At 31.1% G+C, this 23,520-nt stretch overlaps 1 protein-coding gene and 1 long non-coding RNA gene across 3 annotated transcripts in view; both read right to left on the bottom strand.

Annotated features, from left to right (window-relative positions):
• Positions 1-2,967: 2,967 nt before the first annotated feature.
• Positions 2,968-3,541, bottom strand: LOC136976042 (uncharacterized). The gene is made up of 3 exons (XR_010880869.1): positions 3,480-3,541; positions 3,199-3,312; positions 2,968-2,993 (listed from the first exon to the last, which is right to left on the bottom strand). It is a non-coding gene; the product is annotated as an uncharacterized lncRNA (long non-coding RNA).
• A 1,177-nt stretch (positions 3,542-4,718) lies between these two features.
• LOC136975990 (A-type potassium channel modulatory protein KCNIP1-like) overlaps positions 4,719-23,520 on the bottom strand; it is a 37,581-nt gene continuing 18,779 nt past the window's right edge. For both annotated transcript variants that reach the window (XM_067271190.1, XM_067271189.1), the window contains exons 2-8: positions 21,405-21,693; positions 10,340-10,464; positions 8,172-8,241; positions 7,766-7,836; positions 6,396-6,608; positions 5,932-5,994; positions 4,719-5,787 (exon numbers count right to left, since the gene is read on the bottom strand). In XM_067271190.1, coding sequence (XP_067127291.1) covers positions 5,740-5,787; positions 5,932-5,994; positions 6,396-6,608; positions 7,766-7,836; positions 8,172-8,241; positions 10,340-10,464; positions 21,405-21,579 — 765 coding nt within the window. In that variant the 5' untranslated portion in view covers positions 21,580-21,693 and the 3' untranslated portion in view covers positions 4,719-5,739. The remainder of the gene's footprint in view (positions 5,788-5,931; positions 5,995-6,395; positions 6,609-7,765; positions 7,837-8,171; positions 8,242-10,339; positions 10,465-21,404; positions 21,694-23,520) is intronic.

Below are 23,520 nucleotides of genomic sequence, written 5' to 3'. Positions count from 1 at the left end.
TTAAGATAGGATTTTGAAGTATTTTCAAACAATTTAAAAAGGTTATTAGCGGGGAAGAGATTTAAAAATGATGCCGAAGATCTCAAATCCGTATAAATTATTATAATTCTTGTCAATAGGCAGGTTACTTTAATAACACTTTTAATTTGTGACTAGTTAAATTAATAGAATTATTATAGGTTATACTAAAAAGGAGCCGAAAGAAAAGCATCCCTTTCATCAGATTATTACTTCCTTTAATGAATTAATTCCTTTTTTAAAGTACTCTTGAATTAAACTAAACTATTAAAAAGTCTTGTCTGTTTAATTCTTTACCAACAAAAAACAAGCTTGATGAATGGGACAATGACCCTTTTTTAAATAAATGTCACCAAAGAAATAGCAGCGTGTGAAATTTAACTTTAGAAAAAATCGTGTCTCTTTTATATTTTTTTGTTTTATTATTCTTTCATAAAAAGTGTACTTTACAACGTGACTTTTTCAATCTTTGCTTAATACCGGAATAAAGCAAAGAAAGAACTTATGAGGATTTAAATATTTAAATTTAATCCAAACATAGGCTGCATTTGTATTCTATGTCGAAAGAACTTGAAAAATTCTATCCTTTATAAGATTTTGTCGGTTATATAATAAAGGCCGTATTGTGCAGGTAGAAACTTATTTTACTATTTGTGCATGTATCGCTTCCCACACATGCTACGAGCTTAATAATTTATAGGTTTGGGGAAGGAAATTCTTCCGTCTTTTATATCGGTGCTAAAATGCTAGAAGAGCGCATAACTTGCTTAAAATAAATTATCTTACGATTAAATTATGTTTTTATAATGAAATAACTAAAATTCCAACCATTTCCTAGTAAAAACGTAGAGACTCCGGCACGTTATCGTCTAATAAGTGATTTATCTGCAGCATACGATAGTGGCTCGTTAGCCTACTATCATATAGTTTAATTAAAATGTTAAAGTGTTTAGCACAACCTATTAATTTTATTTTTAATCAGTTTCTTGAGCAATTAATCTCGGAACATTTATAAATTAGGTTAGATCTCAGCACTTATAAAGAATGTGAGCTTATGGTTCGGAAAGTTGAACTCCCCTCTCGTGTTACTCATCCAGCCAGGCACAAAGAAACGTTTACGGATGATAAATTAGCCCTTAACCGAAAAGAAAAAAGACTACAGTGAAAGCCATATGTCAGAAATAAATGGCTAACCCCAATCAATCAAAATTAGGGAAATTAATGAAGCCGTCGTGGCATCTATAGAGGAACTCTAACAAGTATATGACGAGATAATTAGGAATTTCGAGAGATTTAAGCCTCTATCTATAATTATCTGCATCTTAAAGAAGATGCTTCAGAAATAGACCATCGAGATGGAAGCACTTAAGAGGAATAGATCAGCTGGATCAAGCTAAATGGCGAATTTTGCACATGATAAATGCGATTGAAACCCAACGCAAAGAAAATGATACAGGAAAAGTGAGCAAAATAATGATTTATTGCGCTTTCTCTCTATTTCAATCCACTTTAAAGCGTATATAACATTGGTTAATTATACTTGTAAATTTTAACTTAATTAAAACTTTCAACTTAATAAAAGTTAATTAATATTTAGTCATTAGGATGATTTTTCTTTCATTCGTAAACGATTAAAACGCGTGTTAATTGCGTTCAATCGACGCTTTTCTGATTCTTCGGTGTTTAAAAATTAATTAAAAATTTTTCATCGACACTCTGTTTCGCTTTTAATATGTGCTTATAAATTGCGTAGACCTACGCTCAATATTTAAACGAGTTAATCCATCAATGTCTCTCTCCGATAGTTGCAACTAAAGTAATTTGTCATGTTACGCAATTTCTAACCAACTGTCAGATAAAATTCATACTATTAACTCTTATATTCGGTTGGAATCCATAAAATCTGTACATTGTCAGCATTGTTAAGCTGCATTCAAACGTAACGTAACGCAAGAGGAACCTCCCTGCAGCAGCATCACTCATCTTGACGTGATTACGCTTCGTGTGGTATGCACCTTTTATTTTATTTTATTTTCTTTGTTGTTTAATAAATATATTTATGTATAAAATCTTAATTTCCGAACAGAATTTTAAATTTTTTCTATATTTACACTCCATTTCCTTAGACTTTTCATGATTCTGCTGGTAAACCTTGGAAATGAAGTGACCATCGCACGCTTTGTAAGATGGTAAAAAGAAAGTTTTTCTTTAAATATTTATTTAAAATTCTTGCCAAAATGATAAAAAAGATATAATAAAACCACTCTCACTTTTGAATATTTGATATTTTTCTGAATCCACTTGATATTATTCCTCTCGCGGCCAAGTGCGTTGTTGGACAGTTAGCATCCCGTGAAGATATTGGATTCGATAGCATTCGTTCTTTCTTGGTTCGAGTAATTTTTTAAGTTGCATTTGTTGCTCTTCTCGGATTCTATAATAAATGAGGGCAGTTTCGATTCGCTAATGCCCTCCCTGGTCGTGAGTTAGCCATTCAAATATTTCCATTATCTCTTGGAAGCTTTCTTCGTTAAATAAATCGATTGTTTTGTGTTCTTCCTGCAATAAATCAACTTTGTTTTTCAAATATTATTATTTTTATGGTAATTACAGTTAAAAAATTTTTAAATTCCCTTTCGGTAACATTATTAACGGGTAGTAAGCGATGCGGGTTACGGTTTGCAACGTCGGTTATAAACATTGATAAACGATAAAAATTCAACTTTGCAACTAATTTACTATTTAGTTTCAGAACTTTAAACTGCGGCTCCATCAATATTTAACACTTTACGTACCTGTGCCACCGAAGCCAGGCAAGCGGAGTAATCGTTTGTAAATGTATGAGTCTTTACTGAAAATCCTTTTGATAACAAATAATCTCCGCTGAATTCTTCTTCAGTTTTCTTTAAAGCATAAGAGAATTTATTAAATCGATCTTGTTTACCATGTTTTTCTCCAATTTCGTCGAATGCATCCTTGATAGAAAAGTTATTTATTAAATTTAAATTTTTTTCTTTGGCGCAAGAGAGAGAGAGAGAAACATTGAAATGAATGGAAATGTTGGAATTTATAAAGAAAACTTTCATTGGCATCGATTGATGCACTTTTCTTCCAGCGTTAAAAGTAGTCATTTTACTTTCTACCTGAAGATAGGAGCTTATTTTTTGTCACGAATCGTACCTTATCAGATGAACGCCAACGCATCCAAGTATCTTCTTGACCATTCAATGGAGCATTATCTTTTGTCCAAAGATATTTAATCTGGAGAGTTGGATCTTCACAAAGAGATCCGCTCTAAGCAAACAAAAAAATAAATAAATAGAAAAGAAACGTCTCAAAGTATGTAATCGATAGAGGGAGAAATGATGTCTATCAAAGGGATTAACCACTTTCCTATAGTGGATAATCTGATGAACAATTATTTGATCTTTCCGGACCATTCGTAAGAGTAAATAACTCACCGGAATTTCTACTTTGCGACTTACTTCGCATTCCACCAAAGAAATTTCCTGAAACGAGACGACTTTCCATACTTCTCTTTGACTTCTCGAATTTCCGATTTCGGTCGGATTTTCTCGAAACAACGTTATCGAATAAAGTACGCACAGAGGTTCTGTGTTTGTGCATAGAATTGAGCTGTTTATATTATCATACACATAAAAACCCAGTAACGTTAAGCGAGCTTCTCAAATATTAATTTTTTAAATTAAATTTTTCCAGGGTAAGAAAATATTTATTCAACTGGATTGTAAACGATGCTCGCTTATTAAATGCCTGGCACTTTTCTCGCATCTCTGATACACCCTAGTCTATTCCATTTTTAAGCTGTGAGTGATTTGCAAAACACTGGTCAATAATTTCCAAGAAACTTCTAGAAATATCATCTAGGCCTTTAAACTTGAGTGCTTCTTCAGTCGCCATTTGCATATATTTATTCTCTTGTTTCTTAACTTCGACAACGTTAACTTTATCACACTATCTAAAAAACCAATTAAAATAAATTGAAATTATTCTTTTAACGATATTTTTAGAGCAAAGTTATTAACGGAATCGTATTATTATTATTATTTTTAATTTGGCATGTCATATACACCTGCAAATTCTACATTGCTCCAATTTCGAACCAAAATTAACTAAAACAATTGATTCGTTGTAAGCGAAAAAATTAACAAAGTGAATTAATAACACGCAACTTTTACTAATGAGCTTACTCTTTCTCCGTTACTCTAATTTGTTAATGGATTAAAACACGCGTAACACGTTTATTTTTATTATTTTTTAAATAAAAACTTAACTTGCAATACTTTAAAAAATTCCGCAATTATTATTATTATTATTTTATTTTGGAACAATGTATAAGCCGAGACGCTGTTTACGCGTTATACACAATTCTATTATATCGAGGTAACGACATCTGGATATAATATGATTACGTGTAATGCCTGACGTCAATGTGACGTTAAGCAGCACGTAATGAATTTTTGTTGATCGTTCGAGCGTCCAATAATAATTCAAGGACGGGAGAAGTTTTTGTTCATCTTAGCAGCAGAAACACATGGAAAAAAATCTTGTTTCCCTAAATTTCAACGCCTGCTAAAGGTTATAAAAATCAATTTTTGTATGTCCAGGCAGGAGTAAAATGCTCGTAACGTTAATATCTCGTGTCGACGACAATGAAAACAAATCGATAAAAATCAGTGCTTTATTGACCATTCATGAACATAATATACATATATTTTCATGCTAAATAATTAGAGAAGAGCTACCACTTGGATCAAACATGCATACTCAAAACAGCCATAGAGATAATGAGGGAAATGATTCTTCTTTTATTATAAATCTATAAATCTAACTACTATTAATAGCTAGAAGTTAATTGAGCAGATATCATATAAAATATGTTGAATTTTTATATTGAAGAAATCTTTATATATATATATATATATATTTCAGTTAAATATATATATTTTCTTTGTCTATATACATTCTAAAATTTGTAATTTTCTTTCTCGCTCTCTTGACTAAAATTCTTATTTTTTCGGCTAAAATAGTTCTAAAATAGTGTGGACCACACAGAAGATATGATGATTATCGTTGTTTAGTTTTTCTTAAACTAATTGTTTGATATATTTTAAATTAGGCCATTAGTTACGTCCATTAAAATACGTGGCATCGTCTTTCTGGACCCTTTGGCGTAGGAAATACGAGAGTAGCACTGAAAAGGAGGGAAATTACAGGTTCGTCGTCACACAGATAAATTCACATTTTTGATTATTCCGGCCTAGAGAGAGGCAAATTCCAGATAAAACAGGTCCTGGAGCTTTTTATTTTCGCCACTCTTGCCGTCCATGCGTCGAATATTTGCTGGTCCAACATAAGTTTTTTAACTGTTAGTGATACTGACTTTTTCAGTATGGAATGCTCAATTTAGACTTCTTTTAGGAATAGAGTTATTCATGAAAGCCATGAATGTTATCGACTAATACCGAAAGACATGTAGTGAGCAACAGTTCAGATAGATTAGTTAGTGATTCTGGGGGGTGAGGGTGTGTTGGCACTTGGGTAGTGATGACACAACGTAGTACAGGACGGCTAGTGTATTTCAGCCATTCCACAATACAGTCAAACACAGAAGTAGAGAACGAAAAACAAAACAGGGGCGGACGAATTTGATCCATATTTTTTTAAAAAAGTCCTTGGGTGAACTGAGGTTAGCGATTTTTACATGACCGTATCTAATAAATTCATAGATTTAATCAAGTTGTCGTCCTGTAATAGAGAATGATGAATCATGTTACACAATCTGAGCCGATAAAGTAAATCAATAGCCTAATTACTAATTTTATAAGCAATTAACTTTAATAGTATCAACAGTAAAAAGGAAACCATTTACATATAAATTCAGATTTATACCCTTAAACAAATATCCACAAATTCGTCAAATGTCACTACTCCATCGTTGTTGAGATCCAGTTTCTGTTCACGAAAGGATTTATAAATATAGCATTAGATATTTTTAACTATTTCAATAATAGGAATAAGAAGGGTGAGATGGCCTCTGAGAAAAGATGCCAAACAGGCGAGCTGGCATTAAAATATTTTTACGTTTTTGTTAATCGAATGCAAACATATTGCAGACGAAAAAAGTATGTGAACATGTTCTACTATTCAAGAAAAGTATTCAAGAAGATATCTCTCCCGCTCTTACTCCTCCAAACTGTCTACTCTTCCAAGAGAACTACGTACTAATTTAAATTTATTACGCGATGGCTACACTTAATACCTTTTCTTTTCTGCTTTTATTATGTTATATATTACAGTGGGAGATTCGATATCGAGAAATGCACGTATAAATTACAGTACTGTACATTTCTTACCTGGAAGACGCGATCGGCATGATCCTTTGACGTATCCTCTTCTACAGTAGGTTCAGTAAATTGTCCCAACATAAGATATATCGCCGTCGTTATCTCGTACATTTCCTCTTTAGTGATTTTTCCATCCCCGTTTATATCGTACAGGTTAAAAGTCCACTGAAGTTTCTCCAGGTCGGTACCACGGGATATGGTAGATAATCCAATTACAAAATCCTGCATTAAGAAAAAAAACGGCACGACACTCTGTCACTAGAGTAGTATTCAATCGAAATTAGTCATAAAAGTAAATTATTCGCGTAATCTTTAAATCGAGGGAGGGAAAAAATGTGGCAGATGTGGCGCGATACGTGACGAAAATACATGCTGCTGGATAATAGAGAAGAATGCGAGGATCTTTGTTCATGACGTGAAGTTGTTTACAGACAAAGATGTTTGTTTCGATTTGTTATTTTTTTTATATGAGACTAGAAATAACCGCTTCTGGTGAGATTATCGATTCCATGTTTACCTCTAAATGTACGTTGACTTTCAGCCAGAAAACACGTATCGTTTACTCTGCCTTTCTTTTCCTCATCTGGTGTGTTTTGAGGAGACGTCTAATATCTTGATTAAATAAAAATCTGTCATTGTCCGCGGTTACTTCGAAAAAGAAGAGCGAGAACAGGAAAAAATTGAGTAGATATTTTCAGAAAGCAATGAAGAAATTAAAAATTGAAAAGACCAGAATCGATTGGTCGAAGCCGTAATTGTAACTAGGAAACTGTCTGCAGAAATTGCCACTTTTATCCAATTTAGCGGCGAAGCGTTCTTGGAACGAATACGATTCAATTAAAAGATTTCCTGGATGTGCAGCCATTTGAATTTTAACTCGATCGCTGTTAAATGTAGTGAATTTGATTGTTGTGTTTCGTGAATTAACGAGAAAGAAATTATAAAAGATCAAAGCTACTTAGGATTTATCTAATTAAATTCTTCGAAGAACAATTTGAAATGTATTCTCATCACATATCCGATGTACCCAACTCCCCTCAAATTTTTTACAAAAACTTTCGCCTTAATCTCATTGTAAACCGCAACATTTTACTTTAAATTTATATTTTGAAAAACCGTTTGCTTTTAGCGCCATATTAAGAGAAATAGCCCATTATCTGCAAACCCTACTGTGAGAAAAGCACTACTTATCGCGCATTTGCCTCCAGTAAAGTGCCACATATAATAAGTCTTTAATGTTTCTAACACTTTGAACTAGTTTTTAGTGTTATCAATCAAATGTTATCGTGATTTAACAATACAGCATGCACACAAATAACATTAAAGACAAAGATAAAAGTATATTTATATATATACGAGTATATATATGGAGTATTAACCTGAAAATTAATTGTACCATTATGTTCCTGATCGATGAGTTTAAACACGTAATGGGCGTATAAAGAAGCATCTGTAAAAGAAAGAATGATTAATAAAAGACTAAATTAATTTTATTACCTTTAAAACAGTAAAACCGATAAAGATTTTAATAAATAAATTACTGCTGAATTTTGCAGCGAAACTGGATGCCATCCAGTTTAAAATGAAATAGCTAAAGAATATATTTGGAAAAATTTTAACGAATAAAGCATTACCGTTATTAGCATTCGACTATAATAAAGCAAAAATAATTGCTTTATATAACACATACAGCGGATAAAATAATAATAAAACTAGGTTGGCCAATCGATTTCTGAAAGAAAGATTATTTCTGCGTCGGAATAATTAAATTGAGTCGAAACTTACCACCCTGAGGGAAGAAGGATGCGTAAATATCTTTAAAAGCGTTCTCGTTGACAATTCCAGTCGGACACGCCTGAAATAAATCAAATATGTAAAGACTCAATTCGGATTCGATTATAATAAAGTCTTCGCTTTTGCTGCATTACTCGTATTGATTTAAGAATGATTTATAGACAATTCGCTTTTGAAAATGCACATTCCTCTCGGAATCAACTAAAACAAATGCACATTTTATTTTAATTCACTTTCCAAATCCAAAATTCTTTTCTAATTACATTTACAAACATTCATATTGTATACTAATTCATTACAAAATGTATATTAGCGTGAATTCTACTTTCGTTTTTTAATACCCTTTATTTACAATTTTGTTTCCTTTTAATTAGAATCAAAAGCGAATTCCATTCATTTAAATAAAATACACCTATCCCTCGTTTTACACGGTACTTTTTTACACGGTTTAAAAAATAAATGTAGAAAATAAACTGGCTGTGATGAAAAGAAACAATTTTTAACTCTAATCCACATTTATATTCCAATCCACCTTAATTATATGTTGTAGTTGATATTTAGGATACTAGGTGACAGTTTTATTTCAATCCGTCAAATAGCAACCGATAAACCGATATAGGGTACTCCCCCATACGCACGAAGTTGCATTCGTTGCACATAGTTTTAAACCAGAAAATTTTAATTTTTCATATTCATAAGTAACAAACGATTACATTATTTTTAATTACATTTTTTACATTACATTACGTTACATTACACAATTACATTACATTTTTATGAATCTTTCAGATTTTATTTTTTGTTCCTTTGTACTTTGTGTTTAATTAATAAAAGAATATATATTTTTCTCTGCCTTTCAATATTTTTGTTTGATTTATGTACCTTTAAAAAATTGAAAAAAATTCATAATTAATAAACAACGAAATTATGCGTTTTTTTGCATACTTTTCGATTTACACGGTTTTACATTCAAAAAGATACAAATTCGATTTACACGTTTTTCTCGGGAACCTATCTTCCGTGTAAATCGAGGGATAGGTGTAGATATAAATAACTTTCCAGCATTTACTTAAGCACTTCACTTGGCGTATTTAAATATACAAAACTATAATCCTCAAGAAAAAATGGGCGATTTAAACATGAAATTCAGCAAATAAAAACTATTAAAATCGGAATTTTACTTTATGACCCCGATGTAAGCAAGTTTTTAATCAATATAAGACTTACAATTAGCCCAACTTCCGTGTATAATTATTATTATTCTCGTTTATATCGTCACTCGATTCCGTCGCATAATTCTACTTTTCTATTTCCTCAACGAGAAACGTGAATAATAACAACATTACCAATTATAATCAATATTACCATTGGCGTAAATACGGGGAAATCAAAATTTCGAATATTATTCATAGGTTTGCATGTATTTTGCGTATAATAATATTATACATACGTTAAAATGTTTAGTAATTATGTGCACGATCCGTAAAATCCGAAACAATGTTGTAATCGGTGTAGTCCAGTTGAGGGAGTTTGGATAAATTTAGAACTATCCGAGAGCAGTGGCGTGTTATCCTACGGGCAAAAAGAGAAATTGCCTACAGGCCCTACCAACATGCGGGCCCAAACCAATCTTCTATAAGGAAATATTCCTCCAGAAGAAAAACGTCTGAAGTCAACACTACTTAAGGCCCCTAATTCGAATTTTCCTGGGCCCCACGAAACTACAACGCACCACTGTCCAAGAGTGTTTAAGTGCGCTTTTTTATAGAAAAGTAAATATGTAGATCAATATTCGAAGAAACTTTTTTAAATAAATAATCGATACAGCGTAGATTAAAACCGTCCGAATTTTCGCTTTATGCTCCAGCGGCAAAGTATCCTCGAATTAAGAAAATGGTTCCTTTTAAAAATTATCTCGATGTTAATACTCGGTGTAATAAGCCACAGAAGCGGAAAAAATCGCCATTATCTTCACTCGCTCCTTCATCGATTAGAGGAAATGTTCTATAGGAGCATCTATTTGTCAAGATAAGAGTATTAACAGCAAATTCTTAACCGGAGTGTCAGTTTTCTTTCTGGTGCCATTAAGAAGTATGGACGAAAGTAAAGTAAAAAAACGAAAAATGGCAAGTGTACGAGTAGTAAATAATAAATAATACCTGTTTGAAACCTTGATACATCAACTTCAATTCATTTCTGGTAAATTTAGTTCTTTTACATAAGGCGTCAATTCGTTCGGGTTTGAATCTCACGAAATTGAAGTCGAAGTCATCGAGTTCGTTGTCTGCAAGGAAGAAAAGTGATCAGAAAGTAAAAAAATAATAATAGTGAAACGAATCCAACCGCCAACGGACTATCACAGAGCTTAGTTACTTTAATAATGGTTTTGTAAATTCTTTATCGTTCAACTTTCAAAAAAGAGGTGTTAGTCATTTTCTATTTGGAGCTGTCACCTACAGTCTGCACCGACGTTGTTGTTGCCGAATGAAAAATCAATATCGCCCGTCTAGTATCTGACATCACAATTTATTGAAATTTTCCCGGACGACAATACAGTAAAAGTCCGCACTTATTAATGACATGTTAATTTGTTTGCCAACATTTTTAAATTGCGCCTTGCCTATTTCATGCAGCATCTTTATTACTGATTTTATCTTTTTGCTTCATTCTTAAAGCCCATTTTTTTGGTTTTTTAAAAAAGATTTATTGCGGCCTTCCCCTTTTAACCGAAAGAAATATAGGACTTATACCGGTAGCTAATTAATACGGAACTGTGGCTTATTAAATTGAATTCTAATTAAATTTTAGGAAAACTGAAAGCCAGCGCGAAATAAACACACGAAGTATTATGGAAAAAACAGCAATTATCTCGATTTTCTAATCAAAATAACGCCGAAGAAAGCATAAAATTTGTGCCGAAATCAAAGAAGAAAATTCTTCTCGAGTATTCGTATGATCTGACGTAAAGAAAAATAAAACTCCCAAGATAGCACAACGCCAATCGCTGAATTTTTAAATGAATTTATCGCGATAAATAATTGTTTTGTCACATTTACTCTGTAAATGATTAAAACGTATTGAAGTGCAAAGAATTGGTGCATGAATTTTCATTGACGAAGCAAGTCTCAATTCAATTTTCATACATTATATAAAGAAAAACTTTTTATATAATTCTTAATTGAATTTTTCACGCGTATATTTTCGTACGCAAAACAACGAGGAGAGAATTTTGAAATTTTCTTTTGTAAAGTAAATCTGTACTTTTTCAGTCAACAGGCACGGATCGGAGTAACCGTGGCCAGATGTAGTACGAATTAAGGAATTGCACATTTTCCACGTTTTAGCTTAGCCCTAATCTCTCGAGCTTTCTCAGATACGATACAAAGGATCTGAACCCACTTTTCACTCGGTTACATACGGGGAGGATTTCATCTCCTTAAATAAACCAGATTGGTTCCGTTTATAGCCTTATCTATTTCTGATGATCGTATCTTTACCACCAAAGAAGAGACCAACGGGGGAAAAATGGCAATTTAAATACTAAACAATAACAAATTTTCAGCTACTACAAACTCTTATCGTCATTTTAATTGTCTTAAAATCTAATTGAATCGACTGTAATGCAATTTTCTGTAATCTTTACTTTCTTAATTATAACTCTGAGACTTTTTACTATCGTTTAATGCTAGGCTCTACCTAGAGAATCGTGATTATTATCGTTATAAAGCTGTAGAAAGCCATAAAATGGGACCTAGGTGACGTTGACGACTATGTCGAGTATGCAATTGGGTATAATAAAAAGTATTTACTTCAGTGTTATGCTTAAAAAAATATAAAAAAAATTACATCGAAATGTTTATAATAACTGCTATATTTTTAATGCAATTTTATTATACTGTATAAATTTATAGTGTTTGAATGTCATAATGTTCTCGAAATGATAATAAAATCATAAAGTTGTATATGGAAAACATAAAAATTAAGTATTATATAGGGCTGCACAAAACATATTCCTCGAAATTGGACATAAAGAAGTATGACAAAACAAAAAGTTAGATTGCTGCAGAAAGCAACGAGAATCAAGTCTTATTACAGGAAATTTTCCAACAGTTAGCTTTGTAAGAAATAAAAATTCAAAGGGGGAGGAAACTTCATGGTAGAGAGTACCATTAATTAACTACCGTCAAGAAAATTAAAAGAACTGCTAAAAAAGAATAAAACGTGTAGACAAGCGTAATGTTTTCAGAAAAGAAAGAGGGATTTTTCCCGATAACAATGCTTCAAACGCACAATAATAAAGGGAAAAAGGATGGGCAGCCAAATCATAAAATATGCTTATGATTTATGATCTGTATATAATCCTATTTCTTTTCATAGATCATAAAACACGTTTGGAAACTGTATCACATCGCAGAATTGAAAGATTTTTCTTTTATAGACGAAACTATGATAGAAACAGAGAAAAAAGAGGACCGACAAGGGATCCTCGTGATCACTTTTCAGATATATCAATAATATCAATCAATATTACGGATTATAATAATAACTCTAAACGGGACAGAAGCGTAAGCTGTCGAACAATGAATTCTGCTGTATATTTATATTGCGTTATAACAAATAAAATAAGAACAAAAATCAAAATTATTTCCAAACAATACGAGCTAAAAACAATTTATATAAAAATTGTAGTTATTATCTTTTAATTCAATTTTTGAGGGGGGAGAAAAAAGCAATTTAAGTGAATTTCCTAAAATTGTAATTACAATTTAAAAAAAAAAATTAAAATTTCTATTAAAATTTCCGTCTTCTCTAATTGAATTGGGTATTATATAAGATTTTAATATATAAAGTTTTGATTTTATTCGTTAAAGCAAACAATATTGTCAACTAAATAAAGATGGAAATAAAGCCAAGTGTTTAATTAAAACTCAACTTTGAGTTCATAGTCCAGCAAACAATATTATCATTATTGAGAGATAAAAATGGACTTTAAAAACGTAATTAGCTTACTTTTCTCATCATTAACGAGCAAGAAGTCCATTACGGATCATTCATCAATGAGTAACAGAAATGAATACGTTGGTGGACAGTTGGGTATTTATTTTCGATAGAAAAGCGACGACTCCGCCCAATATTGCGTGAAGGTCTTGCCTTGTTTTGTTAATAATAAATCCATGCCCATAAATAATTTGTGCAGTTTTTTTACGTGTGACATATTTTACTTGTTGATTAGAAAAGTTTTATTTTATGGCTTCCCGTAAATGATTTTATTGCAAAACGTTAATAAAATATTAGGAAAATGGCGCTGGTCGATAGTTCTAATAAAATATCATTTTTATTTTTATGTTTACCTCCCCGGAAAGATTACTCATTTCGCTGATGCGTTCTAAATAACGTTTAATTCTTTATCCGGTGGAAAAATTACAAATCGATTTTTCTGCCTTTCTTGTGATAAAAGCCGGGAATCTTCCCACATAAAAATTTATCTGTACCTTTAATAAAAGAAAATAAAAAGGCGGTATATATTTAGAACGGAAATGAAATGAAAGAAAATTAGTTCTTAGCGTGGTGTTTATCGATCGAAATCATTAAAAAGTAATCGGAAGCCGAAGATAAAATTAACGATTTTTAGTTAATTAACGAAGATATTGGTTAATCATCTTGCCTGATTTTCATCCGAACGTGATTTCTATATTAAGTGTTTTGAGCTTCAAGAATGGAAAATTGTCGGCTGTTATTGTTAATCTTTGGCCCGGGGCCAAGAAACAGTCTGTTTCTTTCGTAAGAAATCTTAACTCTATCGATTAATGTATCCGCGATGTCTGAAAAGGTTGCAGGATTGGGATATGCCTTGAACCGAGTAAGAAAGGAATCAAATAGATATTTACAGGAGTGAACGACCGTGTGGCATGTCAGATTTATCCATAAACGTGATTAGTTGGGAAGGTTGGTGTAATGAAACATGTACTTAAATTACTTACGACAGAATAACATCGTTAATTGATGTGTACACGCTGAATCGAAAGATTGCATTTTAATTGCCCGCTCTATGTTCTTTTACGGCAATAAAAATCTCGTCCCTCTTCCATTATTTATGTTACCTCTTTCTTCGACGGAAAAGTATTTTATATTAAAAACAATCTTCTAATCATAAAATTTCTATTGGGGGACTTGGAAGTAATAAAATTTCACCGACAGAATTAGGCTTCTAGCTTTACAATAAATACAACCCATAAATGATTTGTTACCATAGTAACATTATCCCTTAAGGATCTTAAGGAGGTATGATAAAACCAGCACGTTTGGCCTCGGGTATCATCAACTCTTACGCAACTTGCTAGATAATTCCCGTTGTCGAAGACTCCTCCTTACCCATTATTGATGGGATTAGATTCTTTCGGCCCCGGGAATAACATATTTACGACTTTTATGATTTTCGCTCCAACAATATATTATCTTAATTATAACGAATTTACCAAGTTTCGACCTTTTGCCGAAAGATTAATTGGCAATTCGACGTAATCCAACGATAAACGGAAGAGTAAATGTTTGATGTTTCCGGTTAAAAGTGGGAAAATATCCCCGATGCGTGAGTTGCATTTTTCGATTATCCCCGAAATCTGTAAACTGAATCCGGTGATGGACAAGAATGCAATTGCAAGAACTATTTTTCCCACGAATGCAATTTTAGTAATCACAGCATGTGCACCATTTCACTTGGCAGGCAAGACGTGATCCATTTCCTTGTCGAGTGACCATCAATAACGTTCAGCATCAAATGACCCTCACAAACGAAACAAAGACGTTCTTGTTTCCGCTTGATACATAAATTGTCTGTAACTTTTATTTATAGGTTCCTACTCCAATATTTAATAATGCATTTACGAAGAAATTAAATAATGAAACAAAATTATAGTCATTAACATATTATAGAATATCTATACAGTTTACAAACTGCATATTAGATTTATAGATGACCAGAATAATATTCTATATAATAATTACATTAGAAAACTATATTCAGGGATATAGTATATAGAGTATATTAAAAATATTATTATCAGTTATATAATACTTTTATAGAGTAATATATAAATTCTATAGAAAGTTATATAGTAATAGTACAGCCGTCAATACTATAAATGATTATATGATAAAATGTGATAACCTATGAGAATTTAAAGAATAATTTTCAAAAATGTTATTAAAATGTACAAGTTTCATTATATAAAAATCGAGTACATCTTTAAAAAGTATTCTTGACTTGCATTTTCGTTTCGGCCGATAGAAAAAAAGTAATGTTTTTAAACACAATTAGGAATAATCTTTCTATCGAAACAAATATAAAACCTCCGACCTCTCACTTAATAAATAAATAAATAGAAGCGGCTGGAAACAATTTCGTTTACAAGTAATTGATTTTACTCATTCAATAATGTAATAAGTATGAAATGCATTTTTATTTTAGTTTAGTGCAATATTAAACAATTCAAATTCTATTCTCGTATTTAACGAAGATTTTGCTTTTACCTCGAAAATCCAAAATGAATTATAAATTTTATGAAGTAAATAATACAATCAAGTAATAAAACAAATTAAAATTATGTTCACGCCATGTATTAAATTCGTTTAATATTTAAATGGATACGCAATGAATTGCCCTATTCAACATCGTGTGAATCTCTTATTGAATTTCGTTTAGTATTTTTATCGAACGCAAAATATGAATATTTCTCTCGTTAATTATCATTAATATTGGAATTATTAAAAGATTTTTACATATTAATTAGTTAAGTATGTAAAGCGCGTGTCGTATTTCGAGCTTTTACACTCCTCCGTCTTATCAACTTTTAACTATTTTAATGCCAGGAAATTATTGTTTATAACTTAATAAATTGTTCCAAAAATGATTGTACTAATTATAAGTACGAGCAATTCATTTTACAACTAGAAATAATCGCTTCGTCTTTTATCTGGTCTTGGCTGACCCTTATTAATATTTTTTAATGCTTTCTTTAAAATATTTGGAAGAAAATTCCTATGTAATTTCCATTTTATCGTCCTTACTTGTAAACAAATTTTATACATTTTTATTTTATTTCTCGTTCAGTTTGGTACTCTTAATTGAATGAAGCACTTAATAAATAACTAAAACTCTTCTTAATTTTGCTTAAAGATGAAACGAATTCATAAATGATTATTGGAAATTGAAAAAGGCGGATTCTATTTCAATCTCGTTCCTCCTTTCGTCTTTTGTTTTTTGTTTCATTTCTTTTGGTAACAAGGCGTTTCTGTACACTCTAATTTGATTAATTTTAAATTTCTAAATTAAATTTATAGTTTTGAGCATAAAAATAGCCCTTCGAACAAAAACTGTTTTTCTGTTTAAGCCATTTTTGAATTACACAGAATGTATGAAATTGGTTACAACACAGACAAAAGACATCGTCTCGAAACTAGTCAAATGGTGCCCAAGATGCCTCAAAACGTGTGTTTCAATCGAAATGTGAGCATCGATTTTTAAAGAAAACAATACTTTTACAATGTACTATTATGGAGAAAGACTTTTATTCTATGTTATCTAAACAGAATTATTTTATGTTATATACTATGTAACCAATCTGAAAGGATAAAATATTAATGTACAATAGATATCGCGATAAGTTTTGTTTATATAGAGTTGACATATATTTTAACAAAAAGCAATTTAATGGCTTTAATAATATATGACATCAAATTTTTTTTATTTTCTTTCTACGTTTCTCTTCCATTACAACAGTTTGAAAACCAGATTTTTAACTATTTAGAAAGAGTTAAAACGCTTAACTTGCGTAGAAAATTGCTTTAAAAATATTACACCCATTTTCATACATATTATTTCTCTAGGATTAAGCTAAAATTTAATACATAGAGTAAGGAAATCAGTTTCTACACCATTATATAGTGAAAATATGATCACACCTCGATATAGCGCCCTCTTGTATATCGCCAACAAATACTCACGAACTCTCTTAAATTTTAAACAGAGAATTTTGCACCGTAGAGGACAGTATTATCATCGAATCACATTATTTTCAGGCTCAAACTTCTGTGTGTATAGGCCTCATTACTTTATATTTGAGGCCATTCGGTTTAGCGCCAATTTCTCGGGCACTATATCGAAGTTTAACTGTGACTTATCGAAGAGAAAGAGAAATTGCCGTTATAATCATTCAAATGAAAAAAACACGATTAGTAATTGTGTAAACTACATTTTTTAAGGTATTTAAAAATAAGGGATGAATTATAAGGGCTGCCTTATAATTCCTGTGAAAAATAAGGGCTGCCTTTCATACAGTACCTATTTTTTAATTATTATTTATGAAAGATGCTAAACAACGACAAAAGTGGATAATAAAGTTTCCAAAAGAAGGAGCTTGAATAAGGTAAAATAACAATGAAACTACTTAATCTGTGAAAGAAGCGTATTACCAAGAACAAAGAAAAATGGTATTTGCAGGCAACATCTAAAAATATTAATTAATTTGACTTGGTAAATTTACTCGACGGTTTATGCATTTTTATTTTTATATAATATTCATGACCTAAATAATAAACTCGTTGTTCTCAATCTATAAATTAATAAATATTGAATAAGAGATAAAAAATAAAAAGTAAGCTTAAAAAAACAAAAAAAATTGAATTTAAAGCTTTAGCTTCAAAGAAAATTGATATAAAAATGAATTTAAAATAAAAATATTTTTTATTATTATTATTTAGGTTTTTGGTTGTGTATTTTTTATTTATTTTAACTCCTCGAAAGAAAAATAACGGTAGTAATAGAAAAAATACTTAATAAAAATTTTCTTTATCGTGAAACATTGCAATACTTGCCAAAACTCGTACTGTGAAATGTGAATATATGAACATCGATATAACGAAATTTCGACTAAGATAAGAGAAATCTATAAAGATGTCATTTATTTTTAATATTTAATAAGCTTAAAGTAACGGATTTTACCATCGATTTATTTCGATCAAATAATCATTTTCCTTTTTCACCAATGTATAAATCTGAATAAATTTATAGTCCAACAAACACATAAAAGTCCAATCATTCTTTGTAAATTGCAAGAAAAATGGCACGCCAACGACTTGGCTTTTGTTTTATAAGGACAGATAACGATAAAACCAAAAAACACTGCTACTTTACACAATGCGGTCGTATAGAATACACAAACTCAGTTTGTCGCATCGATTACGTTTACTGTTCTAACACGCATACAATCAAAATATTGTAAATTGTTAACCGAAACAATTTTAATCAATCTTCTGCTAAGACGTCGAAACTTAATTAGCGACTAATTTCTGCAAATTTTTCAAAATTATAAATTAAAAATCGATTCTAAATATTAAATACAGTTCCGGAAAATTTTCAAATATCCTTCGGCCAATTACGGCCAACTCTTTTATACGACGAACTTCTAGAAAAGTGTCAATTAAGGTAACTAACGACACTCGATGAATATTCTGGTTTCCAAGTACAAATAATCGAAACTTTTTACGTTTCTTTTCTATACAATTAATGATATATAATTTATTAATTAAATTTTAAAAAATGACATTTGTTCTTCTGAATACATTTTTAAGAACTCGAGAATTCTTAATAATGTTTTCATTTTATTTTTGCATCTATTAAATTTGCAAAAAGTAACTTAATACGTCTAGATTAAGTTTTTATACGTCATTAGCATATTTATGATACGTTTTAGTGTTTATATATGGTTAAGCCTTTAAACAACGGCCACCGACGACAACGTAAAAGACAGCTGTGTTCCGAACTGTCCGTTTTTAAAATTTTGAATGCATTTTTAATACACTTGAAATTATTATTGCTAAATCTAAAATAAGGATTTCCAAATAAGGTGGTACCAGGAAGAATCCGATATTTTTTGCTTTAATTTCTCGACTTCTTTCTTTTTAAAACCTATAAAACAAAATTTTCTACGGACAAGACAAAGGTTGTCTCTCTGTTTGGTAAAATTCTGTGAAATTATTCGGGTCTTTTTTATTGAATGGAGTAGTTTATCTTTATCCAGTATGGAGTCTACGTGGCAATTTTGATAAATTAATCGAGAAACTTCATTTACGGTATTACAAATCCATATAAATTGGATAAATCGACTTCTGGTAGGGCAGTCTGCAGTTAAGGTAAAGTTGATTAAACTGGTTTTCGTTCTTGGAGGAGTTTGCTGTGTTTTCCAAAAGACGAACTTCGTATGCAAACTTATGATTGTTACAAGTGTCAACAGACACGATGAAAGAAAAGTGGCCCGAGAAAATGACACCTATTTCGGATATCGCGGGATCTTCGTTCGTCATCTTTTCCTCCCGAAATTCGTTGATGTTAAAGGAGAACCCAAGAGAGATTCTACAAATTATTACGGATAATGTGTGGAACGCAGTAAATAGTACAATTTTAAAAAGAAGATTTTTCTGGTGTCCTCAATATTACATAGCGGCTAATGTATTAATAAATTTTAAAATTAAATCTTTAATGATTCGCGTTTAAATAACCGTAGGTTATTATGTAATAAATGTTACTTTAAGATATTTAGAATGTCGCGATGCCCATTTTGCAAGTCCCGTATAATTTTGTCACCCCTAAAAACCAGAATGTTGGGTTTAAATTTCGATATTAATGCAATCTTTACTTGTAATTGTTCCATTAACACTATAAGAGAAAATTATATGTTCTTTGTATGTGCAATTAGAACGCTGTAAATTTTAATTTCCGCATTGTAAAAAGCTTGACTTATTAATCAATAAACTATTATTATTATTATTATTATTTTATATGTATTTCAAAAAGAAAAAATGGCCTACGTTTAGAGTTGACCCTCCATCGATAATATGAATATAGTCGAACCTCCCGACAATCGCCAGTTATTGGAGGTTCGACTTTATTCATTACAAATTTTAATCAAGTACAATTTATGTGAAATTTTTTCTTGTAGAAGAGAAAAATATCAATAAAACTTCCTACTCGAAACGTTAATAATCTCCAGTTGGTATTTAATTTTATGCATTTATTATTAAATATTATTACTTATAAACATTTAACAATTATGACGCATTAATTATTAGTTTACAGGTGATCTTAATTAAAAAGATCATTCGTAATTATGAATAATGCTCTCATTTTATTAGAATATTTGGATATTTTAATGAAATTATTACGTTACGGCTTAACTCTCGAGAATTTATTCGTTTAGCGTTGCGGCCAGGCAATATGTTTTTGGTAAAATCCCAAAAATTCCATTTCGTACCGATTAGAAAATCCATTTCTGATGGATTCCACAAAGTGGCACAAGTGTTAAGAAAACGTTTTCTATTCTCTTCATCATATACATACGGCATATATCCACATGACTTTAATTCGAATGATTGATCGAGTGTTATAAATCCACCATGCATGCGTTATGAAGCGGCGAAATTGTACCCCGCAGTAATCAATGTCTGCGTAACCAAATAAAATGCGAAATTTAAGACTTGAAAAGTTATTCGTGGCGAGATTAAGGTCAACAGCGGGGACGGAAACTCTTTTTTTTACGTTTTTCTTTTTTTTTTGCTCCTTTCTTTCAATATCGATCAAAATCGTTCTTCCTTCTGCCAGTGTTTAAGCTATTGACGATGCTCTGTTGACACACGTGGTACCAATACGGTAACATCTATATTAGATAAAAAAGATCACCGAAATTGGATGATAATCTCCCTGAAAGTTATTAGATAGTTGCAATTTGCTTCTTTGTGTCCACTCTCTGCAGAAACACAAGAAGAAATTTCGATTTCAAACGAATTTTTGTCAGTTTTGCGATTCATCGTTGATCTCCGAAAACAAAACATCACGCTACGAATAAAATTATATAAAATTTATTCTTTTTATTTTGTGAATCAAACTTACATAAATCGATAAGGCCCGCTCGAATAAACTGAGTTTATAATTATAAATAATAAGAAAATTATAAGTTAAGCTATATTTAATTTGTTGTTGATGCTTACCACTTGACTGTTAATTAAATTATTTAACAAGATTAACTTATTATATATTTCAATGTAGATTTCTTGAATATTTTGCTTTATGCAGCACTGTGATTTAGCTCCAAATTTATATTCCAATTAAAAACGTATTTAATGTGTAGAATTAATTAATAAAATGAGAATTTCAAAAAACAAAATCCTTACTTGATCTTCGCGCCAGAGCTCGGCGAAGAAATTTGATAAATCTTTGTGAAAGGTTGGAGATGGACAATGCAGCCCCCATGACTGTGTACAGATGTATGTACCAAGGCAGGTCCCCTAAGTCGGAGACTGGAGATAGGTCATGTTGGCCAATAACTGCGTTATCGTTAACGGACATTTAGACTCGAGGACAATTGTCGACGAAGAGGATGGAATTATGGATGTATATCAGTCGCATCTGTTGAATAATTCGATCATATCTTCGTACCTGAACATCCGATTTATTCGAAAACTGAAAAAAAAACAGGTGCATCAGTATCAAATGGGCTCAGTTCTAAACATTTTATTCAAATGGAATGTGTCGATTTTGTTTCTCCGCCGCTTGTCATATTGGGCGATATTTTGAGCAATACGTTTCAAATGTTGAAATCTATGAGTAGCGGACGATTATAAATCGTGATTTTCATCTTCTCCTCCACTCTTGGCCAATCGATTTTTTCGTTTTTTTCTTTCTCAATGCCAGTTACTTCGTAGTTATCCATGCCAGGAATCGGCCATGTAAAAAACTACGTATCGCTATACTTGAACTCTAACTAATAAAACTTTTATAAAATTTATTTATATTTTTCGAATGAAAGCTATGATATTTAAAGGCATTTTATGTTTTAACTGTAGTTTTTGATAAATAAAATAAATTCGGGTAAAAAGAAATATTAAAATGAGGAAAATTTCGCGTTTTACACCTCGAAGAAGCAATAAAAATTCAAATATTAGTGATGTTGGAAAAGAACGACTATTTTTTCAAAGTCTTTGCTAACATCTAAAATTTGACATCCGAATGGTTTCATGCTTTAAAGTTGAAAAATCTACCGACCGAAAATTATTACTTCTATAGAAGCAAAGAACAGAAGCGAATTTTCTTTCTCGTTATCCTTTTAGAATCTCTAGAATAATCACGAATGACTTTAAAATTCAAAAAGTCTGAATGAAAAATCGATATTTATATAGGAGAATACAGAAAACAGAACATTTAATTCTCTTTTTCGTATACAAACTTTGAAGATATTTAACATATGACATGATTTACTAAAAGATCTTTTCTCTCAACCAAGAAAAATACTATTACTGTTATTGGAATGAGTTAAAATATAATTGAAATAATGATAGAGTATTGTATAATGCCTCGAAACTCATCTGTTTGGTATCGAAAACATCTTTTTATTTTCGATCTCGACTAGATGTTTGTTCCCACGAGTACCACAACATTTCTAATGAATTGATTTTATAAAAGTGGAAAACTTTCCTTCCAGAAATGCACGTGAAAAAAAACAACGACCACCGAGTTAACTTGGAATTTAAATGCTAAATCAGTTGTAATAATAATAATTTAATATAAACCGTAAAAATGTACGCATTCTTCTTAATAATTTTTAATCATTTTATTTTATTTAAGCGATACTTAAGCACGTTGGAGACTTAAGCGAAATTCTCAGTAGATGTTAGTCTGTTTGCCCGATACTGCAACCGGTGGCACCAAACTAAGTGTAATGGCCATAAGATAGAGAACGGCATCGACAGACCTAACCAGTGTTTTGTCGATTATCGTCATGCCAACGACCAACAAAGCTAACAAACTTTCACTATTGCATGACACGCACTTCGGAGAAACTCGTTCATCACGCCTTTATATTACTCAATAATCAAGTTAAATATCGCATCGTCCAAATAAAAACTTGGCGAGGAATTCAAACACATCTTAGGCGCTTCGTTACCCGAATAAAATATGAAATAACTAAATGTTCAGTCGGTACGCGTAATTTTCTGTTTATTTAAAAAATATACCTAAGGTTATATTCGCGTTAAACTCGGAATTTAAGGAGGAAATACTTACATTACACGCATTAAATGAAAAACTGAAAGCTTTGAAAATGTAGTTGAGTTTTAACAAGACTTTAAAATATGCCAAGTTTCTGTAGTCCGAAAATATGGCATGTGTTATATAGAAATCGATAACGTGTTAAATAAAATGGATTAAAATGTTTGCTAAATTCGCAGGAATAGTAAACATGCAGAGATAATTTCGGCATTAAATTATTCCATTAGCGAATGCAAAAAACAA

Source organism: Centruroides vittatus, unplaced genomic scaffold, assembly GCF_030686945.1.
Source record: "Centruroides vittatus isolate TY-2023 unplaced genomic scaffold, ASM3068694v2 contig_392, whole genome shotgun sequence".
Classification (NCBI taxonomy): domain Eukaryota; kingdom Metazoa; phylum Arthropoda; class Arachnida; order Scorpiones; family Buthidae; genus Centruroides; species Centruroides vittatus.
Note: the sequence above shows the minus strand (reverse complement) of the source record. Positions and strands in the feature narration are given on the sequence as shown.